The sequence below is a fragment of the Rhinolophus sinicus genome, chromosome 14, assembly GCF_057876585.1.
Source record: "Rhinolophus sinicus isolate RSI-liver-muscle chromosome 14, RSI-T2T, whole genome shotgun sequence".
NCBI classification, from domain to species: Eukaryota; Metazoa; Chordata; class Mammalia; order Chiroptera; family Rhinolophidae; genus Rhinolophus; species Rhinolophus sinicus.
This window is the reverse complement of record NC_142514.1, coordinates 175,096,001-175,119,533: the sequence shown is the minus strand read 5'-3', so window position 1 is coordinate 175,119,533 and position 23,533 is coordinate 175,096,001. Positions and strand designations below refer to the sequence as shown.

The 23,533-nt window shown below is 46.8% G+C and overlaps 1 protein-coding gene across 4 annotated transcripts in view; it reads left to right on the top strand.

Annotated features, from left to right (window-relative positions):
* Positions 1–23,533, top strand: part of LRP4 (LDL receptor related protein 4) — a 47,083-nt gene that overhangs the window by 20,245 nt on the left and 3,305 nt on the right. The window contains exons 14-38 of one of the 4 annotated variants that reach the window (XM_019743545.3): positions 541–758; positions 916–1,092; positions 1,488–1,613; positions 3,266–3,474; positions 3,639–3,720; positions 4,513–4,618; positions 5,723–5,924; positions 7,196–7,385; positions 7,475–7,606; positions 8,542–8,682; positions 9,022–9,108; positions 9,215–9,386; positions 10,023–10,185; positions 10,307–10,532; positions 10,895–11,198; positions 12,246–12,464; positions 12,631–12,765; positions 13,827–13,935; positions 15,416–15,560; positions 15,832–15,945; positions 16,388–16,523; positions 19,491–19,558; positions 20,089–20,176; positions 21,910–22,051; positions 23,126–23,184. In XM_019743545.3, the coding sequence (XP_019599104.3) occupies positions 541–758; positions 916–1,092; positions 1,488–1,613; positions 3,266–3,474; positions 3,639–3,720; positions 4,513–4,618; positions 5,723–5,924; positions 7,196–7,385; positions 7,475–7,606; positions 8,542–8,682; positions 9,022–9,108; positions 9,215–9,386; positions 10,023–10,185; positions 10,307–10,532; positions 10,895–11,198; positions 12,246–12,464; positions 12,631–12,765; positions 13,827–13,935; positions 15,416–15,560; positions 15,832–15,945; positions 16,388–16,523; positions 19,491–19,558; positions 20,089–20,176; positions 21,910–22,051; positions 23,126–23,167 (3,733 nt within the window). In that variant the 3' untranslated portion in view covers positions 23,168–23,184. Of the gene's footprint in view, positions 1–540; positions 759–915; positions 1,093–1,487; positions 1,614–3,265; positions 3,475–3,638; positions 3,721–4,512; positions 4,619–5,722; positions 5,925–7,195; positions 7,386–7,474; positions 7,607–8,541; positions 8,683–9,021; positions 9,109–9,214; positions 9,387–10,022; positions 10,186–10,306; positions 10,533–10,894; positions 11,199–12,245; positions 12,465–12,630; positions 12,766–13,826; positions 13,936–15,415; positions 15,561–15,831; positions 15,946–16,387; positions 16,524–19,490; positions 19,559–20,088; positions 20,177–21,909; positions 22,052–23,125; positions 23,327–23,533 lie in introns of those variants that run through there. The other 3 variants (XM_019743546.3, XM_019743543.3, XM_019743542.3) reach the window with 3 other exon arrangements.

Below are 23,533 nucleotides of genomic sequence, written 5' to 3'. Positions count from 1 at the left end.
GCTTATAAGGTTGAGCTAGTTAATCATTTTTATTATTAGAAGAAAAGTCTCCTGAAATGGAAGTTCTTAACCTCTGGCTCTTAAAAATTTAATTCAGTCACTTGAAGGTCCTACAGGTATAGGTCAGCTATTTTAGAAACACTGTGTGTGTGTGTGTGTGTGTGTGTGTGTATAAAATACAAAGGCAGTGATAGAGGTTACGACAAAGTAGAAAGTGCCTGTCCTAATATTATACTAGATTGTCAATTCCACGAGGGTTGTAATTCTTCGGTTTTGTTCACTGCTATACGCCCAGTGCTTAAGATCATACTCTGCCCATAGCAGATACTACCCCCAAAATTGTTAAATGAATAAATGTCCTGTCTAGAAACACTTACATTAAAACAATTAAAAAACACTCTCTAGACCAAACAGCATGTATCCTCTACCAGTTGATGTCCCTTGGTTAAATGGATACAAGCCCCTTGCCTGATTACTATCCCAATTACTTACCTATCATCTACTGCCTGTCTCTTAACGTCCTTTTTTCTCTCTTCCTAGTACCATTTACTGGACAGACTGGGGCAACACCCCCCGCATCGAAGCCTCCAGCATGGATGGCTCTGGACGCCGCATCATTGCTGATACCCATCTCTTCTGGCCCAATGGCCTCACGATTGACTACGCCGGGCATCGGATGTACTGGGTGGACGCTAAGCACCACGTCATCGAGAGGGCCAATCTGGACGGGAGTCACCGCAAGGCTGTCATTAGCCAGGGTGAGGGCCTTCCTCCACTCTCCTTCATGTCTCATCCTCCTCCCGTCCTGGCTCCCAGGAGCCTTGGCAGAGGGTGAGAGTTGTGCAGTTGCCAGGCCTGGGCCCAGGGGCTGTGGTAGGCCAAGTCTGGACTGAGGTCCTCTTGGACTTTCCCCAGGCCTCCCGCACCCCTTTGCCATCACAGTGTTTGAAGACAGCCTATACTGGACAGACTGGCATACCAAGAGCATCAATAGTGCTAACAAATTTACTGGCAAGAACCAGGAGATCATTCGCAACAAACTCCACTTTCCCATGGACATCCACACCTTGCATCCCCAGCGCCAGCCTGCAGGTAAAGCACTGCCCACCTGGTGAGCCTCTGGTGCCTCTAAGAACCTTCCCTGCACCTGTCACAGTTGCCATTGTTTCTGGCCAGGAAATTTGAGGTTGGCACTGACACGGGCTAATTCCTCCCTCTGCTGGACATTTAGGGTAGTACAACATGGAGATTTATGAAAGACCAGTTGAACTTCACTGTCCCCATCTAATTCATGCAGCATTTATAGGGCATCCCTTATGTGTCAGGTAGTCACTGTGTTCACAGCTGGGGCAGATATAAAAAAATAGTAAGACACAGTTCCTCCCTCCAGGGAGCTCACACCATTGCCAAACCCCGACTCACTAGCCTTGGGGCCACTTTTGCCCACTTTTGGTCTTACCTGACCCTCTTGCTCTGGGCTCTTTGAGCAGGGAAAAACCGCTGTGGGGACAACAACGGAGGCTGCACCCACCTGTGTCTGCCCAGTGGCCAGAACTACACCTGTGCCTGCCCCACTGGCTTCCGCAAGATCAGCAGCCACGCCTGTGCCCAGAGTAAGTGGGTCTGGGGCACCTGCCTCAATGGATGTCCCTTGTGAGGGTGGGTGGAAGAAACAGAGACAGGAGTTTGAGGGATTGCCTGTTGTGGGGAGGAGCTGGGCTCCTCAGGTAGTCCCTGGAGAGGAAGAAAGTAAGAGGCTGAGGGCTCCTACACCAAAGCTGAGGACTGAGTGCCCAGCAGTAGTTGATAAAGGCTCAGGACATCACCCAGTCAAGTATGAACGCCTGCAGCCAGGCTTGTGTATCATTTCACCAGGTAGGATGATTTATACACAGGCAGCAAGAGGGTTCCAGGCCCTTCTAGAAAGCAGGGGAATGGTTTCCCACCTCTTTACGTTTAGCCTCACCCTGTTAAAGACTATCTTTTAGCCTCTAAATCAGAGCTAAGACTAGGACTTCTGGAGACGATTGGTATACAGAGGCCCTGGAGAGATATGTGCCTAACGGTGAAAGACAATGGGGTTCCCTGGCTGGTCTCTGGACTGCTGTTTTGGCTTCCTTTGAGCTCCTGCAGGGGCATTGCCTTGAGAGGGTAGCCCTGTCTAGCTCAGAGCCACGGGTGACTTTTTCCTAAGAGTAATCCAGGAAGGAGTGATCCAGGAAGGTGTATGGTATGACCAGCAAGGGGCCTGGGGTCCTTCCTCACAAATCAGCAGCTTCTCTTACTTACCGCCACGTACCCACTGACCCGCTTATCCATGGTTACAATCATATTTCTCTTCATATCTGAGAGTGAGATTAGAGAAACTTTGGAGAAATGGGCAATATTCATTCAACACACATTGATAGAGAACCTAGTTTCCTTGCATTCTTTTGTGCCCAGCTCTTCCCATATTGTGTTAGTGAGGTGCAAGAGCTTTCCCCAGGAGCTTTCCCTGAAGGGTATCCCAGATCTTCAAAGAAGACGGTAAAGTTAGACAGGAAGTGCCTTTCCTAGGAAACATTGAGACAGACCAGAATAGGGCCAAGGGATGGAGAAGAGCCAGCTGGAAAGAAGCTATGTGGGGGAGTGGCCAGAGCTCCTTCTCTGGTGCTTTATAACCAGGGGATTCCTGGCAGGGTACTTGACCTCTCCTAGCCTCGGGGTTGCTCATCTAGAAAGTGAGACTAAGTATAACGTGAACCACAAAGAATTGCTATGAGGGTAAAAGAGACAAGGCAAGAAAAGTGCCAAGCTCTGTGCCTGGTACAGAGTAAGTGCTCAATTAATAGTCACTATTGACTAAAGTTGTGAAGAGAAGAGCAAGAGGCAGGGATCTGGATGAAGGAGTAGAGTAGCAGAAGCCCTAAAGCAGCCTTAGAAGTGACAGAGGTGGGGAGGGGCTCAGAGGTGATCTAGCCAGCGTGCTGGAAGAGATGGGCAAAGCGAGAGGAGAGAAAAGGTGAGATGAGGCTGCCAGACATTTAAACAGCATGCACTTCTCGGCCTTGAGTAGAGTCTATTTCCATTTGAACCTAAAATCTGATTCTGCCAGTATGGGCTGCCCAGTGCCCAGAAGGGGCCTGAGGTGTGAAGAGTAGGGGACAAAGGGTACGAGATCCCAGGAAGTGTGATTGAACCAGATGTCACACAGGTGAGCGTCTGTGTCTGTCACTGTTATTGGATTTAGAGCATTAAAAGAAGACCCCTTTCGGCCTTTGATCAGGTCTTGACAAGTTCCTGCTTTTTGCCCGAAGGATGGACATCCGTCGGATCAGCTTTGACACAGAGGACCTGTCCGACGATGTCATCCCACTGGCTGACGTGCGCAGTGCGGTGGCCCTGGACTGGGATTCCCGGGATGACCACGTGTACTGGACAGATGTCAGCACTGACACCATCAGCAGGGCCAAGTGGGATGGAACAGGACAGGAGGTAGGGCCTACTGTGGGCCCCGGCCCTCGGGGAGGGCAGAGATTGAGGAGTGGAATCCTCTCTCTCTGGGCAAGGGCTTCCCATACCTTGGCCGGCCTGAGAACTGGTGAAGTCCAGGCCCCAGAGCTGGGCCAGTCGGTGATGTAGCTTTGCTTCCTGCCCAGGTGGTAGTGGATACCAGTTTGGAGAGCCCAGCAGGCTTGGCCATTGATTGGGTCACCAACAAGCTGTACTGGACAGATGCAGGTATGTACAGGGCAGTCAATGCTTGCTTCTCGGGGACTCCTTTTATTTAAAATCCTGGCCTCGGGTAGAAGGAGCCCAGTGTCCCTCCTAGACCACTTCCATCTGGACCCAAAGTCCTTAGTAGGTCAGGAGTGGTGGGGCTGCTGCAGAACTGAAGCTAAAAGCTCACATCGGATGGTTTGTCATTTGTCAACAAAATGGCAGCTACTCCTGCTATGTACCCGATCACCTGAGAATGTTTTGAGGCATTTCAGCTTTGGAAACTGTGCCCTGTGATTTTTTTCTTCCATCACTGTCTTGGTAAATAAAACAGACATTTTCTATTAGCCAGGTGAGTGTGGGAGGCCAGGGGAGTGCCTTCAACCAGAATTACTCCAGGTGTGGTCCCTGGACCAGCAGCGTCAGCATTACCTGGGAACTTATTAGACACGCAAATTCTTGGCCCTATCCCAGACCTGCTGAATCAGAATCCTTGGTGGTTAGGTTCAGGAATCTGTATTTTAACAAGCTGTCCTGATTCTTGTGCACACTAAATCTGAGAAGCCTTGTCTTAAATTATAGGACAGAGTGGGTTGCTTGGGTTGAGGAATCCTTGCTCCTCAAAGAGATGAAACTGGTCCCTTCCTTTAATAACTCCTGGAAATTCAGTTCACTCACTATCCATTGTACACCTGTCACAAAGTATTTCCTGAGCATCCACTGCATGCCAGCCTCTGTACTGTAAGAGGGTGAAGGTAAGAGGGTGAATGACTGATATCAGAGTTAATAACTTTGCCCCCTGTGTCTTGGTAGGGACAGACCGGATCGAAGTGGCCAACACAGATGGCAGCATGAGGACGGTGCTCATCTGGGAGAACCTTGATCGTCCCCGGGACATTGTGGTGGAACCCATGGGCGGGTGAGCACCCTTTGGAACAAGCCCCACCCACCCTCCAAATCGGAGTACTAGAGGGGAGTCTGGAGTTGAGTGAGAGTAGCCAGATCTTAGGGGCACACTGGGCAGCAAGGGCAGCTGTAGAAACCACTGAGTGCACAAGGAAACCTTTACATTTTTTCATGTTTTTTTCGTTGTTGTTATTTTTGTTTTTTGGTCCGCTTATAAAAGCAACTCATTAAAAAATAGATAAATAAATCTGTGGAAAGTAAAGATTCCGTATAATCTCGCGCTCCAGCAATAACCATTGTTAACACTTGAGAGTGTTTTTTTTCCAGATTTTCTTGTATGTGTATACAGAGGGTGCCAAAAAACATATACACATTTGAAGAAAGGAAAACTATGAAAATTGTAATACTCAATATATGTTGATAACAAAAGATGAATACTAGTCATGTTTGACTTCTGCAATTAGAAGAGGTGCTCATGGTTACCATCAGCGTCCAGACGCTTCTGATGACGGCAAACTACTATTTGAGCAACGTTGACCAAAGTGTCCACTTGTATACGTTTTTTTGACACTCCTGGTATATACATTTGTTGTTGGTGGTGGTGGTGGTGGTGGTGGCGTTTTTTGATTTTACAGCAATGTCATACTGTTTTTTTAACTTGGTTTTTTTTCCCTTGGCTATATATCTTGGATACCTTTCCATTTGCTTATATAGATCTATATATCATTCTTCTTGATGGTTACCTAGAATTCTGTTAAATTTTTGTACCATAATTATTTAATCTAGCCACTTGAGGAAATAGTTCTTATTCCCCATCCTTACTTCCCCTCTCTCTTTATTCTCAAATATGCCTTATTTGCTGAGTACTCCTTGAGCCATGGCTCTGCTTTCATTAGGACCCTGCGTGTGTTTTGATAATGATAGAAGATGCAAACCTAGAGAGACAGCTCTGAGCGTAGGATGGGGCAGCTTTGCAGGCAGAAGCCTAGGATGGAGCTGGGACTGAGGCAGGAGGCTGGGGCAGTTTTGCAGGCAGAAGCCCTGAAAGCCTAGGCCCTCTGAATCCTCACTGGGTGTTAACTGGAAGGCTTGTAACACGTCCCTTGCCTGTGCCCAGGTACATGTATTGGACTGACTGGGGTGCAAGCCCCAAGATTGAACGAGCTGGCATGGATGCCTCCGGCCGCCAGGTCATCATCTCCTCCAATCTGACCTGGCCTAATGGATTAGCCATTGACTATGGGTCCCAGCGGCTGTACTGGGCTGATGCTGGCATGAAGACAATTGAATTTGCTGGACTGGATGGCAGCAAGAGGAAGGTAAGGGTGGCTCTAAGGCATCATCCCATGGCCCTGACAGCCTCCAGGGCATTATTCCTTGGCGGGCAGCTGACAGGAGCTCGGGGGACCCAGGGGTGACCCAGCATGGGGAGTGTACTGTTTCTCTGAGGCTGTGGCTGCCCTCCAGTGCCCTGGGTGCCCTGCTGCTCTATGGTGAAAGGAAACTAGGGATTCATGTGGGTTGTGGGCTGGGGGAATAAGTGCCTTCCTAAGAACCATCACTACTAACACTAATTAATCACCAATTGGATACTTGGTCTCTCTCTTTGTTATTGTGTATTTTAGTATAATTGCAAACTTACAGAAAAGTTGCAAGAATGGTCAAAATAACTAACATTTTGCCACATTATTGTACCGTTCTCATTGTCTTTCTCTCTATACACACACACACACACACACACACTATTATTTTTCTGAACCATCTAAGAGTAAACTGGAAACATCCTGCCATTGACCCCAAAATATTCCAGTACATATTTCCTGAGAACAGGTACATTGCCTTACATAACCACAGCACAATGATCAAAATCAGGAACTTTAACACTGATACATTACTATCTAATCCACAGTCCACATTCAAGTTCACCACCAATTGCCCAATGATGTCCTTTATAGTGTTTCTTTTTCTTTTTTCATCTAGGATGCAATACCATATCATCATTGTATTTAGTTATCATATCTCATTAATCTCTAATGTGGAACACTTCCCCAACCTTTTTATGTCTTTCTTGACCTTTGTATTTTTAAACAGTAAATGCCAGTTATTTTTTAGAATGTTCCTCAATTTGTCTGCTATTGCCTTGTGAGCAGAATCAAATTATGTGTTTGGGGCAGACATACTACGTTAAGTGGAGTCGTGTCCTGAGTTCTCAGTGTGTCTCCTCAGTAGGCACAGATGTTGGCTTGTTGCATTATTGTGGTATTAACTTTGATTCCACGGTCAAGGTGATGGCCATCGTAAAGTTGCTGTTTTTCCCTTTTGTACTCAATAAGTAATAGTGCAGAGATACTTTGAGATTATGCAAATAAACATGATCTTTTGCAATCATCACACACCTCATGGAACCAGGCACTATGACAATCACATCGCAGATTGGCAGACCAAGGCTCAGGGAGATTTTATAACCAGCTCTTGCTCAAGGTCACACGGCAGACAGTAGTGGCCAAGCTACGTCTGACTCCTCGCACGAGTTCTTGACCACTCCTGTGGATCTTGCTGGGGGGATGACACAGTGCTGGGTCCCTGGTAGGTTCTGATTGGAAGCCAGCTCCCCCACCCATTTGGGCTGACCCTCTACGGAGAGCGCATCTACTGGACGGACTGGCAGACCAAGAGCATACAGAGTGCTGACCGGCTAACGGGGCTGGACCGGGAGACCCTGCAGGAGAATTTGGAGAACCTCATGGACATTCATGTTTTCCACCGCCGGCGGCCCCCAGGTGAGCAGCCCTTGGCCCACACAAGCTTCTCCTCGGCCTCCCTCTGCTGTAGTCCTCTCTCTTGACTCACCTTACTCTTCCCTACCCAGTGTCCACGCCATGTGCTGTGGAGAATGGCGGCTGCAGCCACTTGTGTCTTCGGTCCCCAAATCCGAGCGGCTTCCGCTGTACCTGCCCCACGGGCATCAACCTGATGCCTGATGGCAAGACCTGTTCACCAGGTGAGCCTCTCCGGGTGGGGCAGTGGCTCTTTTCCTGCCCAGAAGATGTACTCCAATGTGGTCTGAGGAGCCATGTGGTCCTGGTGCTTCTAGAAGCTTAGGGGAGAGACAGAGCCTTTAGAAAACAGGAGAGTCCAGGGGGAGAGGCCTAGGGGAGCATGTAGACAGGACCAGAGGCAGGCCCCACCTCGTTCTTATGGGGTCTCCAGACATATTTGAAAAAGATGCTCCTTTATCAGACACTTTACTTTCATCTATTGGAAAATTGTCACAATATACTGATTTGATCAGAATAAGTCACTTTAGTTTTATCTGCCCCAAATCACTCGTGAAATATATTTTAAAATGTATGGAATCTACAATGTAACGATAGTCCCACCTTGGACGAGGCACTTTTGTGAATGTACAACCAGCACAACCTATGCTACAATGCTGACTGGAGGGTCCCAGAAGCAGGACCCGGCTGCCCAGGTATTGGACGTCAATGTTTCTCCCCAGAGGATGCTGCAGGGTAGGCTGCATTTGAACCCTAACTTCCCAGGGAATTTAAGCTAGAAAGGAGCTGTGAGTTGTGCCTCCCAGGCTGGGGAAAAGAACCTCTTTGACATAACATGGCGTTTCTTAAACTTCCTGGTAAAGGGTCCTTCAAAGAGCGTCCTTCCATAATATTAACAAAGCTGTCATTTATGACTACGCATTAGACCCAATTGTAAGTGCTCTCTGTACATGATCTTTTAATTCTACTGCTACTTTGTTATTGTCCCCGTGGTATAGATGATGAAACTGAGTCTTAAACAGCTTAAACAACTTGCCCTGGACCACACAACTAGAAACTAACAGAGCCGGGCCATCAACTTCAGTTTGCCTTGCTCCAAACCCTCTTCATGGCTATGCCAGGGTGACTGTCCTCTTTGCTTCTCTCCCCACCTGGGCAGGCATGAACAGTTTCCTCATCTTCGCCAGGAGGATAGACGTGCGAATGGTCTCCTTGGACATCCCTTACTTTGCCGACGTGGTGGTACCAATCAACATTACCATGAAGAACACGATTGCCATTGGAGTGGATCCCCAGGAAGGTCTGTGTGGCCCGCCCTTCCCCTCGGCCTCCTGCCCCTGCCCCACAGCAACTGTCCTTCCTCCCCTCCCCGCTCTGCCTCCGCTCAGTGGCTGGGGGTCACCATTCCCACTGGTACAGTCTCTGCCCCTGTTTCTCTTTGGTTATAAGGAAGGTCTGGGGCCCCCCTCTCCCTCTCTGCCAAGAGCTGTCCCATTATGACATTTCTATATTCCCATTGATTTCCTCCGCTAGGGGGTACAGAGCTCTCTGAGTCACGGCCTGAGTCAGCTGTGTATGTCCCTTTGGGTGAGGGGGAGAAGGGGTGAGGGTCCAGGCTGAGCCAAGCCTTCCTTTCCAGGAAAAGTGTACTGGTCGGACAGCACGCTGCACAGGATCAGCCGTGCCAATCTGGATGGCTCACAGCATGAGGACATCATCACGACAGGTGGGCCTTGCTCCCAGCCCGGGGACCACCTGTCTGGCTACAGAGCTGGGGAAATATCCCATCTGTTTTAAGGCAGGAGCCAGTGTGCTCTCTTGACTTCCTGCAGGGCTGCAAACCACAGATGGGCTCGCCGTGGATTCTATTGGCCGGAAAGTCTACTGGACAGACACAGGAACCAACCGGATTGAAGTGGGCAACCTAGACGGGTCCATGCGGAAGGTGTTGGTGTGGCAGAACCTTGACAGCCCCCGAGCTATTGTCCTGTACCATGAGATGGGGTGAGCGTCTGCTCTGTGCTCTGGGCAGCAGGATGGGCCAGCTCAACTGGGGCTACGGGTGGGGTGAAAGTGGGTAGCAAGAGTAAACAGGCTTCATAGGAACGCCTACATGAACCTCCCTGGGGCTGTCCCACTCCCTTGTGACTTATTTCAGGGTGGCAGCATAGTGTAGAGGTTAAAAGCATGAACCTTGGAGTCGGAAATCCAGGATTCAAATTCCTTCACCGTGTATTAGCTGCATCTGTCACTTTGGGTCAAGCATTTTATTTGACCTCTTTGATCTTCAGCTTCCTCACCTGTAAATGGAGGTGATTGTGAAAATGTGTATCACGTGGTCCTTGTGAGGATTAAATGAGATAATCCATGGAAAGTATTTTTTCTTTAATAGTAAAAAAATAAGAGTTTATCGTCTTAAACTCATTTTTGAGTGCACAGTTCAGTGTGTTGAGTATATTGACATTATTGTGAAGCAGATATTCGGAACTTTTTCATCTTGCAAATCCAAAATTCTACACCCATTGAGCAAGAACTCTCCTTTTTGCGTGTAAAATACTTTTCACAGTGTTTGGCATATTATAAGTACTTATGGTACCCAGGAGCTGCAGGCCTAACCAGCTGGTATTCTTCCTCTCCCAGCTTCATGTACTGGACAGACTGGGGAGAAAACGCCAAGTTGGAGCGGTCTGGAATGGACGGCTCAGACCGGGTCGTGCTCATCAATAACAACCTCGGGTGGCCCAATGGGCTGACTGTGGACAAGGCCAGCTCCCAACTGCTCTGGGCTGATGCCCACACTGAGGTGAGAGTCCTGCTCCTGCTGCTTCCCAGGAGCCTGGGAAGACGGGAGAGGCCTATTGGGCATCTCCACTGAGGGCTCCCGGTCTGCTGAGAGCCACCCCCACCCTCTCCTTCCTTTATAGCGAATTGAGGCCGCCGACCTGAATGGTGCCAATAGGCACACGCTGGTGTCACCTGTGCAGCACCCATACGGCCTCACACTGCTTGACTCCTATATCTACTGGACTGACTGGCAGACTCGTAGCATTCATCGTGCGGACAAGGGCACTGGCAGCAACGTCATCTTGGTGAGGTCCAACCTGCCAGGCCTCATGGACATCCAGGCCGTGGACCGAGCACAGCCACTGGGTAAGAAGACCCCTGGGGCTGTGAGGCAGAGCCTCTGGCTTTCTGGGGGTATCTGAACATCAGAGAGAAGGGCGCAGAGACTCCTTTACAATCATAGAGACAGGAACCTCAAAGTCCCCTTGCAGGATCAGGCTTTGTGCCCTCTGGATATGGATGGTACTACAACTGCGTCCTGCTGTCACCTTCAAAGGACTCCTGGAGACATCCCTGCTCCTTCCACCTCATCCCTGCCAGGCATCAAATTCTGTTATTTAGAACAGCAGAAAATCAGACACAAGGAACTAGAGCCTTAGTAAGATTCAGACAAGATTCCAGGCTGGGTGTCCAAGCTCATGCTTCTTCCCCCCCCCCCCCCCCACCAGGTTTTAACAAGTGTGGCTCGAGAAATGGTGGCTGCTCCCACCTCTGCTTGCCTCGACCCTCTGGCTTCTCCTGTGCCTGCCCCACCGGCATCCAGCTGAAGGGAGATGGAAAGACCTGCGATCCCTCTCCTGAGACCTACCTGCTCTTCTCCAGCCGCGGATCCATCCGGCGTATCTCACTGGACACCAGTGACCACACAGATGTGCATGTCCCTGTCCCCGAACTCAACAATGTCATCTCCCTGGACTATGACAGTGTGGATGGAAAGGTCTATTACACAGACGTGTTCCTGGATGTTATCAGGTATGAGCAGCCCTGAAACCTCCAGAGGGTACAGATCTGCTTCCAATCCCTGATGGCTGAGGTTACGGTCTGTGTTGACCTCTGAATGGACTCAGTGATTTGGCAGTGTGGATAGTGAGTTCTGATCCTGACTTGGTCGCTTTGTAGTGTTATCACTTACAAGAGTTTCAAGCTTTGGGGTTTTTTGTTTATATAAAGGTTTATAGAAGCCCAGTACATAAAACAAAACAAAACAAAAAAATCAGATAAAGTCGGTCTGGGGACCTCTGCCCCTACAACTGGGCCCTGGGGCTGCTCCAAGGATCCTCTAAGACTCGTTGAAGCGTATAGGCCACGTACCTAAACCGTCTGTGTTGTAATACAGGAGCCCCGGCCAGATGCTGGGCTTGTGGTTGTTCACAAGGGTGTTTTTTTTTGTTTTGTTTTAAATATGTTTCATTTCATTTTTATTTAAATTTTATCCCAACAGCTGAGGAATATGATGCCCTGCCACCAGTAAGAGGGGTTTATCATGGCAGAGATTCTCATGTGTAGGAACAAGGCCTTTCCCCTTCATTCTCCCTGGAGGTGTATTAGAATCTCGTGCTAGGGGCAGGTGGGCATATGTAGTTTAGAGAAATCCCCCATGCGTTTGTGACATGCCCCCCATCCTGAGGTTGAATTCCCTGGCATAGGACTTCTGTAAAAAGGTACATGTACATTTTGTCAAATTGGCCTTTTTTCAGAATGACCCCCTAGCAATCTTGGTCTCTTCCCTAAGATATACGGGGAATTATTCACCTATCTCCCAGCAGCACATAGGCCCAAGTGCCCCTTATTTATAGCAGGAAACACTCTGTCCTCCTAAGAATTTATTTATGAATTCTGCAAACATTTTGAGTACCTACTGTGCTAGATGCTGAGGAATATACTTATAGATACTTCGTCTCTGCCCCTATGGAGTTTCAAGTCTAGTGGGGCTCCAGTTAATGGGAATGTGGATTAAAGAGGTTTCAGTCTATTGCTGGTCAATCTGGTCAGTCATCCAACCCTGGGCTCTTCCCCAAGGCGAGCAGATCTGAATGGCAGCAACATGGAGACAGTGATCGGGCATGGGCTGAAGACCACCGACGGGCTGGCAGTGGACTGGGTGGCCAGGAATCTGTATTGGACAGATACAGGTCGAAATACCATTGAAGCATCGAGGCTAGACGGCTCCTGCCGCAAAGTGCTGGTCAACAATAGCCTGGATGAGCCTCGGGCCATCGCCGTTTTCCCCAGGAAGGGGTAAGTTTATGGGCAACAGAAAAGAGCCCCTGGGAAGATGGGCCTGGGGAAGAGGCACTTGGGGGGATGCCTATCTGTTAACAGTATCGGCGTGTGCCCTGTATGCTCGCAACCTCTGGGTGCCATCTTCCCATGCCTTGGTGACGATGGCACTGTTGTGTCTCAGGTACCTCTTCTGGACAGACTGGGGCCACATTGCCAAGATTGAGCGGGCGAACCTGGACGGCTCTGAGCGGAAGGTCCTCATCAATACCGACCTGGGTTGGCCCAATGGCCTTACCCTGGACTATGATACCCGCAGGTGGGAATCCTGTCCCAAATAGCCTCCTGGAAATCAGATAGGCGGAGGAGAGGATGGTTGAGTTTGAAGTACAGTGATACCTTGATTTTCGAACATAATCCGTCCCAGAAGACCGTTCAAGTTCTGAAACATTTGAAAACCAAGGCACGATTTCCCCATAGAAAGTAATGCAAAATGGATTAATCCGTTCCAGACTTTTAAAACTGGAAATTTAGCATGAATTTTACTATCTAATGATACCATAGATCCAAAAATTTATGGCGTTCGAAAACCGGGTACCACTGTAGTGAAAGCAAAAAGATAGAAAGCTGCGTGGTAGGTGGGGAAGAGAAAGCAGTGAGAAGGCTGCAGGAACATATTCTTGCAGCACAAGTTGCTGAATCCTTCCATCAACCCTCCGGTGGGGTTTACTTGCCTACTTTACATGGTTTTAATTTGTCTTTAGCAGAGCATGTCCTCTAGCCGGACCACAGGTCCCACTTCCCCCATTCGTTTAAGGGCTGATTCGTCACATTTGTTACTCTCCTGACCCCTTCAGACATTGGAATTTACAGCTTCAGGTCTAGTTAAAAATGTTAGAGGACAGGAGAAGAGGATGGAAGAGGCTCTAAAGCAGTCAGTTCCCCTTTCTAGCCTCAGAAGAAGGGAAAGTAAACCACCTGGGGCGTTGGGATGGAGAAGGGGAATGCCTTCTTCCTTTAACCTCAGTGACATTCTCGTAGACTGAGTCTCTTCTTAAACAGTGTACTTAAGAATTGGGGCTCAGATTCTTGGGTAGGAAGCAAAGGGTGATCAAGTTGCTGAAGATGAGACTGGCTGGTGGCTCCTCTGAGGTCATTAGACATTCTGTCCCTCAGAACAGCCCTGGCCTCCCCACTTAGGAGTCACCCACTTCCTCTCTTTAGCTTTGGGACTTGCAGTGACCTCCCGTCAAGGGTGCTTCTTGACCGCTCACAGCCCTTGCCAGTTCAGCTCAGGAAGGGACAGATGGCTCCTTAGGGGGAAGGGCTGGGCTCCCCGGCGCGTTTTGAGCAGCCATCCTTATCTCCTTTCCTTCACAGGATCTACTGGGTGGATGCACATCTGGACCGGATTGAGAGTGCTGACCTCAGTGGGAAGCTCCGGCAGGTGTTGGTCAGCCACGTGTCCCACCCCTTTGCCCTCACTCAGGTACTAGCTCAGCAGCAGTAACTAAAACTCCTGCACGTGGTCGTGTCCTCGGGGTTCTCAGTTGGCAGCCTCGGCCCCAGGTGCAGCTGAACAGGTGTGCTGTGGAAGCTCATGTTAGGGGTGGTTCCGGTACACGGAAACCTTGCCACCGTGTGCCCTGCTAGTCCTGCCCCTCCACTCCCATGTCCTAGCATTTAGAGAAGGGGCTCTCCAGCAGTCGTGCACACAATCAGCTATGGAGAGTGTTAAAATACATGTTCCTGGACATAGAGAATCTGCTTCCTGAGGGTTGAGCCCAGGAATATGCATTTGAACAAGTTCCCCAGTTGATCCTAATGCTGTGGTCCCAGCATCGAAGCGCAGGCAGCTCACTTCGTGGCAGTATGGTGGAGTGGCTAAGAGCCAGAGTTTTGAAGCAGCTAGCCAGTCAGTACGTGTTTACTGAGTACCTCCAATGTGCCCACTCTGTGGGCTCACATTCTCCCTGTGTCATTAAGTAACTGTGCAACTTTGAACAAGATACTGAAGTCCTCTAAGCCTCACTTCCCTAGAAATAGTTTAATCAATGAGTTTAATAGTAACCTGAAATATATGCCAAGCATTAGCACAGTATCTGGCACTCAATGCGTGTTATTTCTAATCATTTTAGTTATTACTGGCTGTCATTCTTTGAGAGTTCTAACCCTGTAAAATAATTCAGGGAAGGGAAAAAGGAGCTCTATCAACCTGGGGCCAAAACAGGGATTCTTAGTCATTTAAAAATCTTTGTCCCTTTTGACAAACACTTATGTATATTCTGCATTATATCCTAGCAGCCAATAAGATTTTGTCTGGCTTTACTTAATAGGAGCCTTTTTTTCCCCCCCATACTCCAGCTGTAAAACTACACGACAATATTGAATATGGTTTTTCAATCTACAAGTTTCCCCTGGGGGGGTTCTGACATATACCCCAGGGGCAGGAGGGAAACCCACTTCATTGCCCCTCCTCACCCCTGGTTGAGATTCTTGGGATCCCTGCATGAGGAGGCAGCCGCCCACAGAAGTAACCAGAGCGTGTGCCAGGGCTCTGATTGAAGGGCCCAGAAGAGCAGGGACCCATTTATTCCCTGAGCCACTGACCACGGACTGTTAGGGGCTAGAAATTGAGAGATGAATGCCATGCATTCTTGTCCTTGAAGAATCTAACCAGGCAGGACAGACAGACATGTACACACATGACCACAGAGGGTCAACACTCACTCGTAGAAGCGAGGACAAAGCACAGAGCAGCACGGAGGAGAGAATGGTAACTGCTGTCCAGACTGGGGGAGATTTCCTGGACAGTGTCATACCTGTCCAGGCTGCACAGAAGCTGACCTGGTGGATAAGAGATGAGGGCATTTCAGCGGAGGGAGCGCACATGCTGAGGCATGGAAGCTGTACCAGGGTCAGACTGTTGAATAACATTTGCTCTGTTTTGGGATTTCCCTATTGAGTAGCAGGACAGGTGGATCTACTGGACAGACTGGCAGACCAAGTCAATCCAGCGTGTTGACAAGTACTCAGGCCGGAACAAGGAGACAGTGTTGGCCAACGTGGAAGGACTCATGGATATCATTGTGGTTTCCCCTCAGCGGCAGACAGGTGGGCTCCCGGGTCCTGAGTCTGCTTCCTTACCATCAAGGGGGTGGGTGGTCAGCCCAAGGACTGTTCCTGACCAAGATAGTTAGAGCCACAGGAGAGCCTTTGGGTTCACATCTGAGGCTCTCAGACCTTTTCGGCCCCCGTGGTTCTGTCCCTCCTGCCCTACTGCCCCTGAGAGTGTGGTAGCCCTGGATTGCCTCCTTTTTGACAAGTGTCAGATTGGGAGACTTGACTCTGTCCCAGGCCAGACATTCTTCTGCTTTGCCCCCAGGGACCAACGCCTGTGGTGTGAACAACGGTGGCTGCACCCACCTCTGCTTTGCCAGAGCCTTGGACTTTGTATGTGCCTGTCCTGATGAGCCCGACGGCCGGCCCTGCTCCCTTGGTGAGCTGGACTGAACAGCAGAGCCCTGGGAAGGGCAGGGGATCAGCTGCCTGAGCTTTGTCCTTCTGGGTGGGATCCCCCTCAGAGGGTCTTACAGTGGAGTGACTGGGAGGAATGAGTTTGAGCTTCGAAATGGCACAGACCTGAGTTTGTCTGGCCTCTGACACTTACTAGAATGGAATTGAGGTCTCCTGATTCCCTGCTTTCTGCTGTGGCTTGTGTATTACTCTCTCTTCCTGGCCTTGTGGGCCAGCTAGCCTATCCAGAGCTATTAAGATTACAAACCATAAATCCATTTATTTACAGAAGGGCCTCTAATGAGGGTGCCTAGGATCACGGCAGCTAAAAGATTGCTTTGTCAAGTTCTTCAGGTGCTACTCTGGGACCATATGTAGAGATGTGGGGCTCCGGTGGCCCACTCCAGTCTTCTTTTTCTCTCCAGTACCTGGCCTGCTGCCCCCAGCTCCCAGGGCTACCAGCATGAGTGAAAGGAACCCAGTGCTAACCAACACACTACCTACCACCTTGCGTTCTTCTACCACTCAGACCCGCACATCTCTGGAGGAAGTGGAAGGAAGGTAAGTGGATTCAGTATAGGACTGAGGGCCCTTTGATTCGAATGAGCATCCCTGCCAGCAGAAGACTGTAGTCCCAGCTCGGTCCCAGCTTGGCTGATGGAAGAGGAGATAGGTCACGTCATCAGCCACCAGTCGCTGCTGTTCGGGACAGGAGATGATATGTGGACATAGATTGCTGCAAATGATTTGAGGGCAAGAAGCTTTAAGAGCAGCTTTATAGAGAAACCACTCGGGGAGTTTCCTTTTTTTCTGTGACATCTGCTCTCACATCACAGGTTTAGTATATGGTCTTATCCTACAATTTACTTAGAAACCGCCAAGTCATAGTGGTTTCTGAACTGCGGATTTATGACTTGGAACATGTCTGGGGATGTTATGGCCTTAGCTTAAAACAATCTGAGACATTCAAACACCCGAGTGTACACACACACACACACACACCATTATTAGGCAAGCAAGCATAACCATGCACAGGTCTCAAGTCAAGTATAAAATATTGAATTTTAGGGCGGCCAGTTAGCTCAGTTGGTTAGAGTACAGTGCTCTTAACAAGGTTGCCAGTTGGATCCCCACATGGGCCACTGTGAGCTGCGCCCTCTACAACTAGACTGAAACAACTACTTGACTTGGAGCCGATGGGTCCCAGAAAAACACATTTAAATAAATAAAAGTTAAAAAAAAATTGAATTTCATTAAATTGAAGGTACTGTCAATGTAAGACGCATCCTGGTTTGGGAGGTTAAACTGAAAAAATGACCAACAGCAATTATGAGATGCCATTGATTATAAGACACATTCCTATTTCAGCGAAGTTAAAATAGAGAAAAAATGCATATCTTAAAATTGATGAAGTACGATGTTACATTCAACTTTGAGAAATTTTTTAATTTTTAATTTATTCTTTTTATTATTTTTTCCCATTTAGAGAAAGTCTTATGTTTTTTATTTACACTTTCAAAAAATAACCTGGAAATGCAGATAGAAATAAAGAAGAAATAAGTACCCATATACCCATATATAATTACTCTTAATATTTAAAAAATTTGATATATGTGTATATTGCAAAATGATTGCCACAATAAGTTTAGTTAGCACCCAGCACCACACAACTACAAATTTTTTATCTTATGATGAGAACATTTGAGATCTACTCTCTTAGCAACTTTCAAATATCCAATAGAGTATTATTAACTAGTCACCGTGCTGTGTATTACATCCCCAGGACTTATTTATTTTGTAACTGGAAGTTTGTAACTTTTGAGCCTCTTCCCCCTTTTTGTCCACCTCTCATCCCCATCTCTGGCAACCATCAATTTGTTCTCTGTATCTATAAGTTTGATTTTTTTTTTAGATTCCAAATGCAGGTGATATCATACAGTATTTGTCTTCCTCTGACTTATTTTACTTAGCTTAATGCCCTCAAGGTCCATCCATGTTGTCGCAAATGGCAGGATTTCCTTCTTTTTTATGGCTGAATAATATTCCTGTGTGTGTGTGTGTGTGTGTGTGTGTGTGCGCGTGTGTGTGTGTGTGCATGCGCGTGTGTGTGTACACACACATTTTCTTTATCCGTTCACCTGTCGATGGACACTTAGGTTGTTTCCATGTCTTGGCCATTGTAACTAATGCTACATTGAACATGGGGGTGCAGACACCTTTTTGAGATAGTGATTTCATTTTCTACTCTTACTTTTTTAATGTCTATCTTTCTAACATTTTTCTATCAGAACAGTATTTTATTGTAATATATTGATCTTTTATTTTTTAATATCAACTGTAGCTTAAAAGATAATTAACACTTGATTTCAGTTCTGAAAGCAGAAACATAATAATCCCAAATAAGAACTCTAGACTCATGTCCCTAAAATTATAAGATTTGCACATGATGAAATTCATTCTATATATCCCATTTTCTCTTTTTAGAAGAGTTTATATAGAAAAGCAAACACCCAGATACAAACATGTACCTTTCTCACTAAATTTTAAGTACTATTTATCGTTACAATCTCTGATTTTCTTTGGGTTTACTTAAAAAACTTTTGAATCCTACTCAGATATTTTCTTACTGTCAGAGTTCTCTTTGAAGATTCAGTGCATCTTTGTTTCAAATGCTCTTGCAAGTACCTTTTCTCTAGGCTTTTAGGATATGCCTTTAATTGCCTGCTCATAATGTGCCACAGGGAAGTTACTTTCTTAGCATTTCAAGTTAGTTATCTGAGTTCTCCTTCCCTCTGGATGTCTTGCGTATTCCCCTGTGGAAGAATAAAGGAAAGAAAAACAATTTTTTTAAAGGTCTATGTAGACCTTGTGATAATTTTTAACAGAGTTTGGCTTGGCTGGTAGCTTCTTTCAACTCATTCTGGTAATTTAAAAAAGACTTCTATAGGTGTCCTTATAATTCTTCCGGCAGACTTCCAGCTCATTCCCAGAACTACTTTTCCTTTTTAAAGGAATTCTTTTACAAGGGTACATACAGAGGGTGCCAAAATTTTTTTTACAAATTTTAAGAAAAGAAAAAACTATTAAAATTGTAATGCTCAATATATACCAATAACAAAAGATGAATACAAGTCACGTTTGACTTCTGCAATTACAAGAGGTGCTCAAAGTGGTTACCATCAGCGTCCAGGCACTTCTGATTACAGCAAACTGCTGCTTGAGCAACGTTGACCAAAGTGTCCACTTGTATACATTTCTTTGGTACCCCCGGTATATTTAAGTACATTTTAACCTGGTGTAGCATCTTGAAGACAGTAACTCACATTGATTTCTCTGTATTTCCTTGTCTTGGTCTCTCCATGCTTCTGATATCTCCAGTCTGGTACAGTCTCTCGTATCTGAAAGCCCCGCTCACAGGCCTTTCACTCTGTCCATCACAGGACTTTCCCCCTTTCCTTTAAGGTAAGGAAAGGTAAGACCTTTATCAAGTACCAGTCGGCTTCACATTCAGTTTTCTGTGCCCCACAGATGCTCTGAAAAGGATGCTCAGCTGGGTCTCTGTGCACATTCCAATGAGGCCATACCTGCTGCTCCAGGTAAGCTCTGAGTGCCCAACGGTTTTGAAAAAGAAGACCTAAGGAATATAAATCTCCACTGATATCTTCCAGAACCTTCATGGAAGGGGGACTCTTTGGCGTTGATGAACCCTTTTTTTAGACTAAACCCACAGAAAGAATAATCATAATCACCACCGTTTATGGAGTGGTTTTCATATGCCAGGCATTTAAGCGACGTATAGATGTGCGTGCATGCACATGCGAGTGTGTATATATATATGAATATGTACTCATATATACATACTCACATTTAACCTCCTCCAGCCCTAGGAGCAATTTATTATTTACATTTAACTGATGAAAAAACATAGGCTTAGAAGTTCAGCATCTTGCCTTAAGTCACATAGCTAGTGATTGGTGGAATTGGGATTAGAGATGCTGACTGAGTGAACCATCCTCAGGTGGTGTGGGATCCAACACCTACAAAAGGAGCGCTTTATGTTCCCACCCCCTGCACCAGCCAGAAGACTGTCGGTGGTCCCCGCCTAGTGTCTCTCTGTTCCTCCTAGGGGAAGGACTTCATGTCAGCTATGTCATCGGTGGACTCCTCAGTATTCTGCTGATTCTGCTGGTGATTGCAGCTTTGATGCTGTACAGGTAACCTCTGCAGGGACCACATGGCCATTGGTCCTCATTAACACATCTGGGATCTCCTGAAGCTGCACAGCTCGCTAATTCGACCTCTGACCAGCCCCATTTCAAGGTTGGGTCCTGGGTCAGAGCAGTAGAAATGGGGAATGGAGGAAATCTGAATTCTTTCTCTTCTTCTCCAGTTATAGCCCAAGCCCTCATTTCATGACCACAGCAAGCCTTGGGATTTTCTTTATCAACTAGGATGCTGAGGGCACAGTGTCACCCAAGGTCACACAGGGAGAGGCAAAGCTGGGACTGACTCTAGCATCTGCTTTTTCCGCAACTCCACGATACTTCAAAACCGCTGAAGTTGGAAATGATTTTCTCTTCACACAAACACAATCTTTACTACAATATTGGTTGATATATTGTTGCTCAGTAGGGATCATCCTGGGAAGGTGGAGGGTGTCGCTATCAATTTATAATCTTTTTATGCTCTCTCTCTCTCTCTCTCTGTGTGTGTGTGTGTGTGTGTGTGTGTACATGCGCGCACACACACAGAGGGTGCCAAAAACATGTATACACATTTTAAGAAAGGAAAACACTGTATTAAAATTGTAATAATATATACCTATAACAAAAAATGAATGCAAGTCACGTTTGACTTCTGCAATTACAAGAGGTGCTCAAAGTGGTTGCCATTAGCATAATTTTAATAACGGTTTTTTCCTTTCTTAAAATATGTATACATTTTTTTGGCTCTCTCTATCTGTCTATCTGTCTATCTATCTATGTATATTTCCCCCAAAAAAGTCTTAAACACAGCTTGCAGCAAAAATGTCAGGATTTTGCTGCTTCTGCTGCAGCTCCTGCTGACAATAGCAACAACAACAACAACAACAATAACAACAGTTGCCATTTAATCAATACGTATCAATGCCACAACAACCTTGTAGTATTATATTCCTCACTTTACAGATGAGGATATGAGGCTCAAAAAGTTTAGATTATGTCCACCAGGATCCCAGCTAATAAATAACAGAGGTGGGATTGAAACACAAATCTGTCTTGTTTCCAAGACCGTGTCTAAAGCTTGGTGTATTAGTTATCTATTGCTGTGTAACAAATTACCCCGAAACTTAGCAACTTAAAATGACAACCATTTATTATCTCACAATTTCTGTGGGTCCGAAATCCGGATGCAGCTTAGCTGGCTGCCTCTGCCTCAAGGTCTCTCACAGGGTTGCAATCCAGGTACCAGCCGGGGTTGTGGTCTTATCTCAAGGCTTGACTGGGGAAGGATTCCCTTCCAAGGGCACTCGTGTAGTTGTTGGCAGGATTCAGTTCCTCACAGGCTGTTAGACTGAGGGCCTCAGTGCCTTGATGGCTGTTGGCTGGAGACTTCTTCCTCAGCTTCTTGCCTTTGTGGGCCTTTCCATAGGACAACTTACAACATGGCAGCTTGCTTCCCCTCCAGAGCAAGAGAGAGTGAGGAAGGGAGGGCAAACTCAGAAGCAAGCCACAAATTTCTTTGTTACCTAATCTAGTATCCATCAATTTTGCATAATCTGTTCCTCAGAAATGAGTCACCAGATTCAGCCTACACTCAAGGCAGCAGGAATTCAGAAGGTGTGAGTCCCAGGAGGCGGGGATCACTGGGCCGCCTTAGAGACACCTGTGATACTCAGGTTATACCTTTCCCAGATATCATCCCTATAAAGATCTGAACTAATTCCTCATCACCTTTCTTCCTAAAGACATAAAAAATCCAAGTTAACTGATCCTGGAATGGGGAATCTGACCTACAGCAACCCCTCCTACCGAACTTCCACCCAGGAAGTGAAAATTGAAGCAATCCCGAAACCAGCCATGTACAATCAACTGTGCTACAAGAAAGAGGTAAAACTTAAAATTTATATTGGAGCGGGTTTTCATGGGTTTTTTTGGAGGGGGGAGGAATTATTCTCCATTGCTTCAATAAGTCAGTAAGGGATGTTGGGAGAGTCCCATCTACCACTTTGGAGGTTACAGTGAACAGAAGAACTGAATGTGATTTGGGTTTCTAGGATCTAGAATCAGAGATCTGTTGGGTTTCTAGGTCTAGAAACTCTGAGGGACAAACTTGAGAGATCCTAGTGAGAGCAAGTTTAGAAAGCAGATCCCAGAAGGTTTAAGTGAGTGTGCATCTCCCTGCCGGGAGATATTATCCCAGGTTCACAGCTTCTTTCCCTCCTGGAGTTGTAATTCCCTTGCAGTGAGGCTGTGCTCCCCTGAAACAACCCCCAAACTCTTAGACAATGTCCCCAAAACCCAAGACTCTCCCTTTTCTAATCTCTGATCTGAGCTATTGGCATCTGTGGCTGGGAATGGCTGGTGTTTTGCTATTCTCCCCCTGATCACAGAGTCTCAAGGGATTTCTCAAGAATTCTGAAGGTTTACGTGCTTTTGTTCTTTTAACTCCTTTGTCGCTTCAGTGAAACATTATTTGCTGGATGTTTAGGTATGAAAACTAGTCCCATTTCCACTAGTGCTCTATAGCCTGGGATTTCAGATTTATCTAGTCTGAGATGATCCTTGTTTTTTCTAAACTCCTGTAACCTTTCATCAAAAGTTATGCCTTGTGAGACCCTAATCAGTCTACCCTGTTGTCCTGTCTAGCAGTCAAAACCTGCCCTCAACACCTATAGGGCTGCCATGAATAATGAATGCACTTTACATAATAATCAGATACTTTCTGCATGGATTGCCCTATTTAAAAAGCTCCCACTGCAAGCCAAACAGAACCTGCAGGGACAGCTTGAAGTTTTAGGGACAGTGGCCCCCTTCTCAGTTAATGTCTTTGAGAGAAAGACTCAAAGATTGTTAGGTTCTTGGAGTGTCTGATGCCCCAGAGAAGAACCTCAATAAGGGCCAGAGGTTAGAAATTAAAATCGTGTGACCGCTTTCTTCTATTGTATGCTTTTTCCTCAGCAGCTTTTTCACCCCTCTGATAGTCTCTCACCCTTTCTCTTCTGATTTCCTCTTGATTTCAGGTACCTGCGTGTTTGTAGAGGGAGTGGTGTGCCCCAAATTGCTAGTGCCATGTCCCATTATCTCTCCCTAATTGACCCAGCGTGTCTCTGTAATGAAGATTCTGAGTGGCCTGCATTTTATCTTACACTAATTTCAGCTTGGAAGGTGTGCTGGGTGACTAAGCACCTCTGTGTGTGTGCATGTGTGCTTGTGTGCGATGTCTCTCTGCCTGATTCAGGGATTTGTCTCTCGGAGGGACCATTTTATATTGTATAATCATCTCTGTATCCTGCTTAATGTAGGGGCTCAATAAGTATCTGTGGAATTGAATTGTGACTAAAATAGAGCAGCAGTTGCAGGGCTCTTGGC